Source organism: Pyrgilauda ruficollis, unplaced genomic scaffold, assembly GCF_017590135.1.
Source record: "Pyrgilauda ruficollis isolate IOZ18807 unplaced genomic scaffold, ASM1759013v1 scaffold181, whole genome shotgun sequence".
Classification (NCBI taxonomy): Eukaryota; Metazoa; Chordata; class Aves; order Passeriformes; family Passeridae; genus Pyrgilauda; species Pyrgilauda ruficollis.
This window is the reverse complement of record NW_024517096.1, coordinates 92,937-107,782: the sequence shown is the minus strand read 5'-3', so window position 1 is coordinate 107,782 and position 14,846 is coordinate 92,937. Positions and strand designations below refer to the sequence as shown.

Genomic DNA, 14,846 nt, shown 5'->3' with positions numbered 1-14,846 from the left:
CCGGCCCTGCTCTCCCATCCCATCCCTACAATCCCTGCTCTCCCATCCCATCCCTACAATCCCTGCTCTCCCATCCCATCCCTACAATCCCTGCTCTCCCATCCCATCCCTACAATCCAGGCTCTCCCATCCCGGCCCTGCTTTCCCATCCCATCCCTACAATCCAGGCTCTCCCATCCCGGCCCTGCTTTCCCATCCCATCCCTACAATCCAGGCTCTCCCATCCCGGCCCTGCTCTCCCATCCCATCCCTACAATCCCCGCTCTCCCACCCCAGCCCTGCCTCCCCCTGCCCTCCCCATCCCGGCCCTGCCTCCGCCGGCCTCCCCTCCCTCGTTGCGCGGGGCTCAGGTGAGGCCGCCCCCGCGGGCCCCGCAGGTACCGCCCGCCTCTGGAGCGGCCGCCGGGGCTCGGGGCCGCGTGGGCGCCCGCGGGTGGGCGGCGGGGCGGGGGCGGAGGCAGGGAGGGGTGCGGGGCGCGGGTCCGCGTGTGTGTGCCGTGCCCAGGGGGAGGTTTCTTGCACACGCACACACACACACACCGCACACACGCGCGCACCCGCAGGACCGGCCCCGCTCCGGCCCCCCCCGCTCCCGGCTCACACCATGTTCCAGCCGTCTGCGAAGCGCTGCTTCACCATCGAGTCCCTGGTGGGCAAGGACACCCCCCTGGGCCCCGAGGACCCCCCGCGCCCCGCCGCCCTCGCCTACCCCGGCCCCGCCGCCGCCGCCGACGCCGCCGCCTTCGCCCCCGGCTTCCAGGGAGCCGCCGGCCGGGCCCTGTACGGCAGCGCCGAGCTCGTCTTCCCCGAGGCCGTGGGGCACCCGGCGCTGCCCGTCGGGCCCCCCCAGCTGGGGGGCTCGGCCCTGCCGCACCCGCACCCCTTCTTCGGGCCGCAGCACCGCGACCCGCTCAACTTTTACCCCTGGGTGCTGCGGAACCGCTTCTTCGGCCACCGCTTCCAAGGTGAGCGGGGGCCGCGGGGGGCGCGGGCCGGGGGCTGCCGGCGGCCCCGGGGGCTGCGGAGCCGCGGGGCTCCTTCCCGGGGCTCGGGGGGCCCGGCTGCAGGGCAGGACCTGTTGCTGCCGTGCCCGCACGCACGGCCGGGGCCCCGGGAGCGGCCGGTGCCTGCGAGCTCCCGGTGCCTCCGAGCTCCCGGTGCCTCCGAGCTCCCGGTGTCTGTGAGCTCCCGGTGCCTCCGAGCTCCCGGTGCCTGCGAGCTCCCGGTGCCGGTGCCTTTGCACGGCCGCGGCCGGAGCGCTCCCGCAGCCCCGGGGCCGTGGCAGCCCCGCAGAGTCCCGGCCGAGCATCGCGGAGCTCCGGGGGACGGGACCGGCGCCGCCGCCTCCGTGCGCAGCCGAGCCGGGAATTTGGTTTTCTCCTTCCCGGGAACGAAGGGAAGGATTTCGGTGCGGTGGATCTCGGCTGCGCAGGGAGATGTTGTTTGGTTCTGTAGATTTTCTCTCGATTCCTTTTCTTCTCTTTATTTATTTCTTCTCTTTCTTTCCTTTTTCTTTTCCTCACTTTCTTGTTTTGCTTCTTTCGTTCTTTCTTTCTTTCGTTCCTTCTTTCTTTCTCTTAATTTTCTGATTCTGTCTCTATTTCTTTTATCTTTATTTTCTTTCTCTCCGTTCCTTCCTATCCTCTTTCTTTTCCTTTTCCTTTCTGTAGCTGCGTCCTTTTCTTTCCTTTTTCCCCCATGCTTTTTCTTTCTTTTTTTTTTTCCTCCTTTTCTTTATTTTTTTTTCTTCTTTCTCTTTTTTCCCCTCTCCGTTTCCCCTCCACCGCCATCCCCTCCGTCCCGCCGCGGTGCCGGGGGGTCCCGCAGCCCGGATTAGTTTTATCTGCTCGGCACCGAGCCCTCGCTCGTCCCCGGGGCTCCGCCGGGGATTGCGGCCGCTGCCGGCGGCGCCCGGGGGCACCGGCCCGGCCCCTCCGGGTCCCCCGCCGCCGCCGAGCCCGGCCCGCCGCTCTCCCGAGCCGTCCCTCTGTCCTGCCTTCTCTCTCCGCCTTTAATTTTCAGTTTCTTCCCTTGCTTTCGTTTCTTTCTTCCTTGTTTCGCTTGCTTGCTTTACAGATTTCCTTCACTCGTTCGTTATTCTTTGCTTCTTTCCTTCTTTTTTTTTTGCATGCCCTTCTTGTTTCTTTCTTTTTTTTTTTTTTTTGCGTGCCCTTCTTGTTTCTTTCTTTCTTTCTTTCTTTCTTTCTTTCTTTCTTTCTTTCTTTCTTTCTTTCTTTCTTTCTTTCTCCTTTCACCTTCTTTTCCTTCTTTTTTCCTTTCTCTTTCTTTCCCTCTTTTTAAAATTGCTTTCCCGCTTTTCTCCTCTCTTTCCTTGTCCCCTTCCCTTTTTCCTTCTTCCCTCCACTTTTTTCCTTCTTAGTTTTCCTTCTCTATTTTTCCCTGCCACTTTCTCAGTCTTCCTCCCATTTTATAATTCCTTTTTCTCTCCGTCTCACTTTTTTCTCTGCCTCCCACCTTCCTTCCTCTTTTCTTTCCTCTTCCTGCTGCTCTCCCCATCCATCCCTTCTCCCTCTCTTCTTCCTTCCTTCCTCTCTCCCTGCCCTCCCTTTGGCGCCGTGTCCAACCCCACCGCGGGGCTGAGAGGATCCAAGAGGCAGAACGCGGCACAAACGCCGCAATTCCGGGGTGGGCAAGCCTCCCCAAACCCCGCAATTCCCCTTTTGTGCCCTTCCCGTGTCGCAGGGCCAGGAAGCCACCCCAGCACCGCCCTGCTGTGCTGAGCTCTGTGTGTGCCCGCAGGGAGCGAGGTGTCCCAGGAGAGCCTCCTGCTGCACGGCCCCTTCGCCCGCAAGCCCAAGCGCATCCGCACGGCCTTTTCCCCGTCGCAGCTGCTGCGCCTGGAGAGAGCCTTCGAGAAGAACCACTACGTGGTGGGCGCCGAGCGCAAGCAGCTGGCCAGCAGCCTCAGCCTCTCCGAGACACAGGTACTGCCACCTGGCTGTCCCACCGTGTCCCACCGTGTCCCACCCTGCTCCAGCAGCGGCCCCAGACCCGCACAGCGCTCCCGTGTCAAACCCCAGCTGGGCTTGCCCAGGACCCCCAGAGCCTGCGGGTGTTCTGCGGCTCCTCGGGGTGGGTTTGGGGTTTTTGTGAGGCAGTTTTTGGGGTTACAGCAGCTGTGGCAGGTTTGGGGTGGGAATGCGGCTCTGGCGTCGTCCCGCTCTCCCGAGCGCCTCTCCGGTGTTGTTTCTCGCTGGCTTGGGGTGTTTTCCCCGGGAGCAATTTCTGGGTTGAAAAATCCTGTCAGGAAAGGAGCAGCAGCCTGAAGGCTTCCCTGGAAAGCTGGAAAACCGTGGCCGAGCCGAGCAGCTCCGGGTCTGTGCACCAACACCCGGAATTCAGGATGGGTGTGGAGACGGTGCTGCCGAAAGGCGCTGGTTTTGGGTGAGACTTTCTGGGATCAGAACAGACATTTCTCGGGAATTTAGATGTAAGGAGACCCAGGAGAAGCACGAGGATGAAAGGAAAAGTGTGCAGAGCTGGGGGGAAATGAGGGAGTTGGGGCTGAGCATCTGTGTGTCCGAGCCCGGTGTTCCGGTGAGCGGCTGTTCCCAAATGCTCCAGGAGAAGGAGTTTTATTTCCCGGGATATTCAGCAGATGAAAGGAGGGAGAAAGTTTTCCCCGAATTCTGGTGAGGTGGTTGGGCCTATGTGATGAATTAATTGAAATTTTAAGCTTAAATTTAGTTGGGAAATAAAGCTGGAGCCGTGGGTGTTCCCAGTACCCGCCTGGCTCATCCTTGCCCAGGCTCTGCCAAACAAAACCTCCAGACGCGTCCCTGGGAGAGGGAAGTTCCTGGGAGGAAAATGTCACCGGCACGGGGACAGCGGGAAGGAGCAGCTGTGGGTGTCGGGAAGCAGGGACTGAGCCCCCAAAATGCCCAGGGTGTTTGGATCCCGAGGGTGCTGCTGCCCCGACCCGCAGCCCGCGGCTCAGCGCCGACACCGGCTCGGGTCCCTTCCCGCTGCTGCCGTCACCTTCCGGGCTGGAATGGAGAAAAAAGGGAAAAAAAGGACAAAACCCAAAGGTCAAGGAACAGCCAGGAACTTGTCGGGGTGGAAAGGGCAGCTGTGGGATGCCCCAGGGGGAGCTTAGCCATTCCCTGGCCTTTTCCAGCACTGCCTGGAGCCTAAATGCAGTAATGCCATTTATTGGGGAAGCGCAGCGGCGGCATCCAGCCCAGACCCAGCGAGATCGCAGAGTGCAAAGAGGCCACGGAGATATTTTTCATTTTCATTTCTTCTGTGCTGCAGCCTGTTTGGTGGCGTGGTGTTTCTGTGATTTTGGGAAGCTGCTGCTGCTGCTGGCGGGGAGCGAGCGCGGGGAGCACGGGAGGCAGCGGCAGGGCCGGGAAAGGCTCCGTCCTTCCCCACGGATCCATCCGGGAACAGCACCCGCCAGCGGGGGCTTCAGGCTGCAGGGAAAAGCTTTTCCCTTCTGTTTTGTGGCTTTGGAAAAATAATTAAAAAAAAAAAAAATCTGTTTTAATTACCTGGAGGGAAATAATCCCGGTGTGCCGAGGGATGGGAGACATCCTGGTATTGGGATTGGCAGGGGCTGGTGGCTGTGCCAAACCCAGGATATTATTACTATTATTATTATTATTAATTAAATATTCGGTGATAAATCCTGCATGGAATCAAATTTCCATGGAAAACCAGCCCGCTTTATCCAGGACACCCATCCCGGTGTGACACACGTGTGTTTTCACCTGGGGCCCCACACCCAAACCCACACTGGGGGATTTTACCATTTTTTCATGGATTTAACAATTCCCAGACGGGGTTGCAGCTCATGGCTGTGCCTGGCCCTGTTTCCCAGCGGCTCTTCCCCTGGAAAAGGGAGCTTTGCCCCCCAGCCAGGGAGCAGCACCTGGAGCAGCCCGGGGAAGGTGAGAAAGGTTCAGGTGCTGCCCAGCATCAGGAATGCCTTGGGAAATGGGGTGGGGATGGTGCAGGTGTTTAACCCCTTCCCAGCCGTTCTCCCACCGAGGAGCTGCGTTAATTCGGGGTAAGATTGGAACAACAGGCCCGGAACAGCAAAATCAAAGGGACTGGGGAACAAAATGCAGCTCCAGGTGCTCCAAAAGTGGGATCAGGGTGGAGAAGGGAGGGCTCCAAAGGGAATCTGGGATGGTCTGAGCAAGGGGAGCCCTCTGGGGGGTTTGGATGTGATGAGGACACACGGGTGTGACCAGGTGGCATCGAGCTGGGTGTTGGGGGGAGGGTCTGGGCAGGGTGGGGGCACTGGGATCAGCAGGGATCCCAGGCACTGTGGATGCTGTAGGATCAGCAGGGATCCCAGGCACTGTGGATGCTCTGGGATCAGCAGGGATCCCGGGCACTGTGGTGGCACTGGGATCAGCAGGGATCCTGGGCACTGTGGTGCTCTGGGATCAGCAGGGATCCTGGGCACTGTGGTGGCATTGGGATCAGCAGGGATCCTGGGCACTGTGGTGCTCTGGGATCAGCAGGGACCCCATGCCCTGAGGTGCCCCAGGATTGTGTGCCAGGCTGGGATCTGAGATGTGTGCTGGGAATGGGACAGGCTGGGGACACCGTGCTGTGTCCTGTCGGGCTGGGCAGCGCTTTGCTGTGCCCAGCGCTGGTGGCACCAGTCACTTCCCCTCCCATGGGAGCAGCCTGGGCTGGGAAGGCCTTTCCCTGGATTCCTGTGGCACATGGAGCCCAGAATTCCCAGCAGAGCCGCTCCACCCCTGGCAACTCATGGGGCAAATCCCACTGGGGTCTCAAATCTGCATTCCCCAAGCAGAGGCCTCTCCCTGGCTCCTGCAGAGGGGAGTTTGGGCTGGTTATGGAGTCACCGTGTGTCCCAGTGTCCCCTCCTGGTTTGGGCTGGTTATGGAGTCACCGTGTGTCCCAGTGTCTCCTCCTGGTTTGGGCTGGTTATGGAGTCACCGTGTGTCCCAGTGTCCCCTCCTGGTTTGGGGTGGTTATGGAGTCCCTGGATATCCTGCTGTCCCCTTCTGATTTGGGGTGATGATGGAGTCCCTGGATATCCTGCTGTCCCCTCCTGGAGCTGTCCCTGCAGGGACAGAGCAGCCCTGGCCAGGGGCAATGTGCTGGCTGTAATTAATAATTAATAATTAACGGAGCGAATGCCTGGGAATCACAGGAGGAGAAAGATGCCCAGATAGAGCTGCAGAGTGGCCCCGTGCAAGGCCCGGGGCTGGCAGCTGTCCCCTGCCCTGAGAACTGTCCCCAGAAACAAACCAGAGAAGTTTTGGGGGGTTTTTAGGAGGAAAGTCCCCACAGGAAGAGGAGGAGGTGCAGCGCTGGCACTGGCGGTGGTGGCACTTCGGGTGACAACCTGGCACAGGCGGTGTCACCCTGTGGCAGCGGGGCTGGTCCCCCTCTGTCCCCATCCAGGCCCACCCCAGTGCCCCCACCCTTTGTGTCAGCGCCCGATTTTAATTGTCCCCTAGTGGTGGTGACAATGTCACCCTGGGGCCAGCGCTGATTGCCCAGGTGCCATCGGCATTCCCGGGCAGAGCGGGATGTCCCGGGGGCCGTGGTACCCGGCACAGCTGGGAATGTGCAGGGAAACACGGCTGGCAGCCGGCTTAGGGACAGGACAGGGATGCGGGAGCCCCCCGGACCGTCCCTGTCCTGCAGCAGCAGCTCGGGCCGGGAGGCGACCCCGGCGGACAGAGCCAGCCCCGGGAACGGCGCGCTGGGACCTCGGCACGCACAAACAGCCGGCACGAGAAGGGTTAATTTGGGAAGGGATAAAACCCCGGGCTCAGGGGTTAAACCGATTCCTCCCGGAGTGAGGGGACAGCTCATCCCCCGCGCCCACGGGGAGCTCCTGGAGCTTTTCCCTTGGGAGCGAGGGATGCGGCACGGGATCCTCCAGGCCGGGAGCATCCCAGCTCCAGCCGGGAATCCCGGGGAGCCTCGTCGCCGAACCGAGCCGAGCCGAGCCGAGCCGAGCCGAGCCGAGCCGAGCCGAGCCGGGCCGAGCCGGGCCGGGCAGAGCCGCTGCTCTCCCGCCCTGCTCCGGCACAGCCGCGCTCAGGCAGATTTAATTGCTTTATGCCTTGGTTCCCCTTCCACAATTTGGGGATAAGGCAGCTTCCCTGTTCCCAGAGGTTTAATTAAAGTTTGCAAAGCGCTCCGCGGTGCGGAATGAAAGCGCCAGCCCGGCATTGTTCCGGGAATGCCCCAGAGGCAGGAAAGGCAGTGGGCTCTGTCCCGGGAGAGCAGGACGCGACCCTGCCGGGAGGAGCCGTTCCTGAGCCGGGACAGCCGAAAGTGGGGGGCGGCTGGGCTGGTGTGGCTCCAGGGAACGCTGAGCTGGGATGGGAATGCTGACCTGGGATGGGAATGCTGGGCTGGGATGGGAATGCTGACTGGGCTGGGCTGGGCTGGGCTGGGCCGGGCTGGGCCGGGCTGGGCTGGGCCGGCAGCGGCACCAAGTGCTGCGGGCCTGGGAGCCAGGCAGCATCCGCAGCCCGCCGGGGCATCCTCACCCTGCCTGGGGCATCCTGCAGTGCTCCTCACCATCCCAACTGCCACATCCTGCATCCCATCCCATAACCCTGCCTGCAGCATCCTGCATCCCATCCCGCATCCCATGCCATAACCCTGCCTGCAGCATCCCACACCCCTTACCCCATCCACTCTGCTTCCTGCAGCATCCTGCATCCCTCACTGCTGCCACCAGCATCCCTCCTTGCTGGCATTCCCCCCCTGCATCCCTGCCTCTGCCATCCTGCATCCCTGCCTGTCCCATCCTGCATCCCTGCATCCCTGCCTGTGCCATCCCGCCTCCCTCTGTGCCCCCTGACCCTGTGGGTGCCCTCAGCACCCCGAGCTGTCCCCGGCCGTGCTGCCCTGTGCCCAGTCCTGACCCTGAGCCTGGCCCAGCTCACGCTGCCAGTGCTGGGACCAAGCTCTGTGGGGTGGAGCAGGGTTCCTGGGTGGGATCCCAGGGTGGATCAGGGTTCCTGGGTGGGATCCCGGGGTGGATCAGGGTTCCTGGGTGGGATCCCAGGGTGGATCAGGGTTCCTGGGTGGGATCCCAGGGTGGATCGGGGTTCCTGGGTGGGATCCTGGGGTGGATCAGGGTTCCTGGGTGGGATCCCGGGGTGGATCAGGGTTCCTGGGTGGGATCCCAGGGATGGAGACTCCGCTGCCCCTCCAGGCTCCCGGGGCAGAGTCTGGCACCAGCAGAGCAGGAAAGGTCTCCTAAACCTCACTGTGGTCAATTAATGATGGATAATTGGGGTTCTGGTCCTGGCTGGAGGTGTGGGGGTGGCTCTGAGCACCATCCCAGTGTCACTGCAGCCACGGCCGCTGTGCCTGTGGCACCCTGGCAGCAGTGGCAGCTGGAACGGGGCTGGCTGTGGCTGCTCCCTGTTCTGTGCCCGCCCAGGCCCAGCCCAGCTCGGGCTGACGGGCTCTGGGCGCTGTGAGGAGTGTCACCCGTGCTGCTGTCCCCTGTCTGAGGGGCACCGAGTGTCCTTCACTCCCTGTGTTTCTCCAGGGCTACGAGGTGGCAGCAAACACATTTGTCCCCCGTGTCCCACCTTGCTGTGGGAAACTGAGGCAGGGAAGGGTGGCTGTGGGAATGCTCCTGGAGGGACAGGGACAGGGACAGGGACAGGGACGGGGATAGAAAAAGGAACAGGGACAGGGATAGGGACAGAGATGGTGATAGGGACAGAGATGGGGACAGGGAAGGGACAGGGACAGGGATAGGACAGGGACAGGGATGGGGACAGGGATGGGGACAGGGATGGGGACAGGGATGGGACAGGGACAGGGATAGGACAGGGATGGGGATAGGGACAGGAATGGGGTCAGGGATAGGGATATGAAAAGGAACAGTGACAGGGACAGGGACGGGGATATGGACAGGGACAGGGATGGGGACAGGGATGGGAACAGGGATGGGGACAGGGATAGGGACAGGGAGAGGGATGGAGTCAGGGACAGGAACAGGGATGGGGTTGGGGATAGGGATAGGAAAAGGAATGGGACAGGGCCAGGGCCAGGGACCGGAACAAGGACAGGGCCTGCAGCATCCTGCATCCCATCCCACATCCCATCCTGCATCCCATGCCATAACCCTGCCTGCAGCATCCTCCATCCCATCCCGCATCCCATGCCATAACCCTGCCTGCAGAATCCCACACCCCTTACCCCATCCACTCTGCTTCCTGCAGCATCCTGCATCCCTCACTGCTGCCACCAGCATCCCTCCTTGCTGGCATTCCCCCCCCTGCATCCCTGCCTGTGCCATCCCCATCCTGCATCCCTGCCTGTCCCATCCTGCATCCCTGCATCCCTGCCTGTGCCATCCCGCCTCCCTCTGTGCCCCCTGACCCTGTGGGTGCCCTCAGCACCCCGAGCTGTCCCCGGCCGTGCTGCCCTGTGCCCAGTCCTGACCCTGAGCCTGGCCCAGCTCACGCTGCCAGTGCTGGGACCAAGCTCTGTGGGGTGGAGCAGGGTTCCTGGGTGGGATCCCAGGGTGGATCAGGGTTCCTGGGTGGGATCCCGGGGTGGATCAGGGTTCCTGGGTGGGATCCCAGGGTGGATCAGGGTTCCTGGGTGGGATCCCAGGGTGGATCAGGGTTCCTGGGTGGGATCCCAGGGTGGATCAGGGTTCCTGGGTGGGATCCCAGGGTGGATCGGGGTTCCTGGGTGGGATCCTGGGGTGGATCAGGGTTCCTGGGTGGGATCCCAGGGTGGATCAGGGTTCCTGGGTGGGATCCCAGGGTGGATCAGGGTTCCTGGGTGGGATCCCAGGGATGGAGACTCCGCTGCCCCTCCAGGCTCCCGGGGCAGAGTCTGGCACCAGCAGAGCAGGAAAGGTCTCCTAAACCTCACTGTGGTCAATTAATGATGGATAATTGGGGTTCTGGTCCTGGCTGGAGGTGTGGGGGTGGCTCTGAGCACCATCCCAGTGTCACTGCAGCCACGGCCGCTGTGCCTGTGGCACCCTGGCAGCAGTGGCAGCTGGAACGGGGCTGGCTGTGGCTGCTCCCTGTTCTGTGCCCGCCCAGGCCCAGCCCAGCTCGGGCTGACGGGCTCTGGGCGCTGTGAGGAGTGTCACCCGTGCTGCTGTCCCCTGTCTGAGGGGCACCGAGTGTCCTTCACTCCCTGTGTTTCTCCAGGGCTACGAGGTGGCAGCAAACACATTTGTCCCCCGTGTCCCACCTTGCTGTGGGAAACTGAGGCAGGGAAGGGTGGCTGTGGGAATGCTCCTGGAGGGACAGGGACAGGGACAGGGACAGGGACGGGGATAGAAAAAGGAACAGGGACAGGGATAGGGACAGAGATGGGGATAGGGACAGAGATGGGGACAGGGAAGGGACAGGGACAGGGATAGGACAGGGATGGGGATAGGGACAGAGATGGGGACAGGGAAGGGACAGGGACAGGGACAGGGACAGGGACAGGGACAGGGACAGGGACAGGGACAGGGACAGGGACAGGGACAGGGATAGGACAGGGATGGGGATAGGGACAGGAATGGGGTCAGGGACAGGAACAGGGATGGGGTTGGGGATAGGGATAGGAAAAGGAATGGGACAGGGCCAGGGCCAGGGACCGGAACAAGGACAGGGACAGGGACAGAGTCAGGATCAGGGCCAGGGCCAGGGCCAGGGCCAGGGCCAGTCGGGGCAAGCCGAGCCTCCAGGCAAGCTGAGCCTCCGGGAAAGCCGAGCCTCCGGGAAAGCCGAGCCTCCTCCCCGCGCAGAGCCGCCGTGCCGGGGCCCACGGGGCGCTGTGTGCTGTGCCGCAGGTGAAGGTGTGGTTCCAGAACCGGCGGACGAAATACAAACGGCAGAAGCTGGAGGAGGAGGGCCCCGACTCGGACCAGAAGAAGAAGGGCTCGCACCACATCAACCGATGGCGCCTCGCCACCAAGCAGTCGAGCGGAGAAGACATCGACGTCACCTCCAACGACTAAGGCAGGGACAGGCTGCTGGTGCGGCCACCATGCAGAGGAGCCCGGCGCAGCCCGCGGGGACACCGGCACCCACCGGACTGTAGGGACACAGCCGCGGCCCGACCCCGTCCCCCCCGCGCCCGGGGCGACCCTCGGAGGGGCTTTCGGGGAGCTCCGGCCGAGCCGAGCGGGGAGAGGAGGCTGCCAGGGCGGCCCCGGAGCGCGCATCCCGCTCGGCGCCGGGCTCCGTGACATCCAGCCACCGCGTCCTGCCAGAAGCTCGATGTTCCAAGCCCTTCTTCCTTTGCCTTTTTATTCTGGTTTCCCACCATTTCCTCCCACCCCCGCCCCAGCCCTGGTTTTCTCCGTTGGTTTCGTCGTTTGGGGTTTTTTATGAGGATTTCTTTTAATTTATTCTTTCTCCCCCGTGCCCGTGTGCGTGCGTTCCCTTCCGTAGGTAGCAGCTGTAGTGAGTGTTACTGCGTGGAAATAAAAGAAAAACGTGCTGGAAACTCACCTGGATACCCGCGGGGCAGGGGACAGCGGTGTCCCCGTGGGACGGCCACGGGGAGGCACTGGGGGGCACTGGGGGGCACTGGGAGGAACTGGGAGGAACTGGGAGCGAGGGAACAAGCGGAGTTTGGTGGCTCCGTGGTGGTGGGTGAGACATTCCCAGGTGGGACATTCCCATGTGACCATCCCATGTGACATTCCCATGTGGCATGTTCCCACATGGGACACTCCCATGTGACATTCCCATGTGGCATTCCCATGTAGGACATTCCCATGTAACAATCCCACGTGGGACACTCCCATGTGGGACATGCCCACGTGGCACGTTCCCACGTGGGACACTCCCATGCGACATTCCCGCGTGGCATCCCCACGTGGCATTCCCAGGCGGACACTGCCCTGCTCTCCCTGGCTCCCACGCGAGGGCAGGGACCGGAGCCGCGGCTGTCCCGGGAGGAGCGGGCTGGAGCTGCCGCAGCGGCGCTGCCCTCGCAGAGCCACGGGGCCCGCCTGGGGCCCGGAGCTTCTCTGCTGCTTTGGGACAGAATCCAACCCCGCCCTCGCGGGAACCACAGCGGGGTTCAGCTGGGGACACTGTGATCGTGGGACACCCCAGGACTCAAGGCTTTGGGAACACAGAGCCAGCACAACGCGCTCCTCACGCAAAGCCCTCGTCCTGCTCGTCACCAGCTGGGGACACGAGGGGAAGGGCAGCAGAGAGGGGCCTGCAGAGCCCTGGTCGTGCCAGGGATGGGCTTGGGAGATGTGGGGACCAGTCCCAGGGTCTGCAGGGCCACCTCCCACCCCGGACCTGCAGGGACTGTGGATGGGGCTTGGAGCCCTCCGTGGCAGGGGTTTGGAATGGGATGAGATTCCAGAGCCCTTCCAACCCAAACCATTCCAGGATTCCGTGCTGCCAGAGGAGGCTGGAGAAGGGAACTGAGCCCAGGGCCTGGTGGCTGTGCCCAGCTCCCCCCAGGAGCTTCTGCCCCGTGTTTTGGGCAGGGGCCACGACACTTGGAGTGACACTGGGACAAAATTTGGGAGGAACCACTGGTGCCAAGCTGCCAGAGGCGGGCAGAGGTAACCCCGGGGAATGGCTGACTCAGGCCCGGGATGTTCCATTCCTCAGCACAAACCCTGCCGAGCTGCCTGAGTCCCGTTCTGCTGCCACACGAAGCCAAACAAGTCTGACGGGGTTTGTGCGGGCAGACACAAACCCAGACTCATTTAGGCCCTTTGATTGTCACTTGTTTGACGGAGCAGCTGCCTTTGAGCCGAGCCACGCTCACAGCACAGCTCCTCTGACATCCCCAAGCTGGTCCCAGCCCCTCCCGCGGGATCAGGCCCTCTGCATTCCCCGGAGCTGCCTGGTTTAATAAACCCGAGCCTCTGCTGGGTTCAGCCCTGCTGATGGGCACCCCCTGCTAACGATGAGTGATCCCTGCAGGTGATGAGTGTGCAGGGAATCACCACAGGCACTCCCATCACGGGAAATCGGGAGCTGGCTCTTTCCCTAGGCAGACCCTGCTCAATCCCTGCGTTTCCTTGATGGCAGCAAAGCCCAGCCTCCTTCCATCCACTGGAAATTCCTTGCAGGTGACCCCAGCCCAGACACCAAACCTCGGCTCTGGGATCACCCACAAACCCAAACCACTGCTCCCTCCTCTCTGGGGTCTCACAGCAGAGCACAGCCTCCATCCCTTCCTCCTTCCCCTGCTCCAAACCAAAGCCTGGCGTGAGGAAGCTCTGAACAGAACCCACGGGGAGGGGGAAGGCTGCAGCCGACAGGCACCCAAGCCAGGAGCCCTCTCCCTGTCAGCTCCAGAGCTGGAGGAAGGCAGAGAGTGCTGGTCCTGCAGCTGAGCCCCTTTGGCCAGGGGGAATTTCATCCTCACAGGAGCCTTTCCCTGCTCCAACAGCCCCATGGGTGTGCTGCCAGGGGTACCTGCACCCCCAGCACCCCACAGCCCCATGGAAAGAGCCCATTCCAGGCTCCCAGCTGCTCCTCCAGGCCTGGGCACTGCCAGCATCTCTTCTCCCCATCCCTGGGCACTGCCAGCATCCCTTCTCCCCTTCCCTGGGCACTGCCAGCATCCCTTCTCCCCTTCCCTGGACACTGCCAGCATCCCTTCTCCCCTTCCCTGTGCTCCCCCCTCCCTGCTGCAGGAGTTATCTGCTCCCAGGGTGCTGCCAGTAGGACAGATGGCCATGGAAATGTCCCCAGGACAGCTGTCACCTCCTTGTGGTCTCCCCAGATCCCAGCTGGGGTGGGATCATCCTCTGGAACGTACATTCATCTCATCTAGTGCACTAAGGAGCTCCACTGGGCCCAGGCCAGCCGTCCTGGCCCTGGTGTGAACCCAGAAGAGCCCCAGGGCTGAGGGGGGCCCACTCTGGGTTTCCAGCAGTGTTTGGGACCAGGAGCTGTCCCAGAACAGCAGCTACGAGGGGCCTGGAGCTGGCCCCTCCTGCCCTGCTGCTGATGTGTAAATCCACAGCACCCAGCCCTTCTGTGCAATCACTCCTGATTTACACCACGGCCGGGCAGAACCAGGGCCCTGAGCTGCCCCACTGTGGCTCTGACTCCACACCTGGGGGCTCAGGCCTCCCAGTGCCAGGCATTGCAATAAATCCATCAAATACATTCTGTGTCAGTGGTGATTTGGTTTCCCTTTCCCCCACCCTCCCCAACCCCACAGGAAATTGGCATTTGAAGGGTAAGAGCCTGTGCCAGCCCAGCACCAGCACGGGGGATCCTGCAGGAGGGACATGGGTCCTGCAGGCACATCCTGCCTCTGGTTCTGCTGGTGGCCACGCTCCAAATGAACCCGAGGGAGTCCCTCAGGGTTGGATTTTGGGTGAATTTCTGTTGAGTTTTGTGAGATAAAACAAAGCCAAACTGTGGCCCCAAAGCCAGGGAGGGCAGGACTCGGTGCAGTGTGGGGGTGACTCAGCTCTCCTCTTTAACCACCCCGAAGGGGAGCCCCTGAAGGGACAGACAGACAGACAGATGTCCCCAGAGGGCAGTGTCCCCTCTGAAGGTGCAGTGTCACGGCCATCAGCTCAGCACAGCTGCCAGGACCTGGCTTTGGGTCCTCATCTGCACCAGCACAAGGCATTGGGCAGAGTTGGCTTTGCTGGGTGGAGGGGGTGGCAAAAATGGGGGAGAGAAGAGGAAGAGGAAAAGGAAGAGGAAGAGGAAGAGGAAGAGAAAGAGAAAGAGGAAGAGGAGGAAGAGGAAGAGAAGGGAGAAGGAGAAAAAAAAGGAGGAGAGGAGAGGAGAGGAGAGGAGGAATTCCAGTTGGAAGGGGGCTGCCATGATCCTTGTCCAACAGCCTGCCCAGCTGGGGATTGATCCAAACTTAAACCACATCCTGTCCTTAGACAC

At 62.0% G+C, this 14,846-nt stretch overlaps 1 protein-coding gene across 1 annotated transcript; it reads left to right on the top strand.

The window, feature by feature from the left end:
- Window positions 1–604: 604 nt before the first annotated feature.
- LOC121352048 (homeobox protein EMX1-like) lies at window positions 605–10,963 on the top strand. The gene is made up of 3 exons (XM_041464613.1): window positions 605–965; window positions 2,761–2,945; window positions 10,796–10,963. The coding sequence occupies exons 1-3, from the start codon at window positions 605–607 to the stop codon at window positions 10,961–10,963; spliced, it is 714 nt and encodes a 237-aa protein (XP_041320547.1).
- Window positions 10,964–14,846: the final 3,883 nt, after the last annotated feature.

What these genes read in the sequence shown, in the direction of transcription:
- LOC121352048 (XM_041464613.1), top strand. Translation starts at nt 605, where the DNA reads ATGTTCCAGCCGTCTGCGAAGCGCTGCTTCACCATCGAGTCCCTGGTG. An exon ending in CTTCGGCCACCGCTTCCAAG is followed by an intron (nt 966 to 2,760) that starts GTGAGCGGGGGC and finishes GTGTGCCCGCAG; the next exon opens with GGAGCGAGGTGTCCCAGGAG. An exon ending in TCAGCCTCTCCGAGACACAG is followed by an intron (nt 2,946 to 10,795) that starts GTACTGCCACCT and finishes GCTGTGCCGCAG; the next exon opens with GTGAAGGTGTGGTTCCAGAA.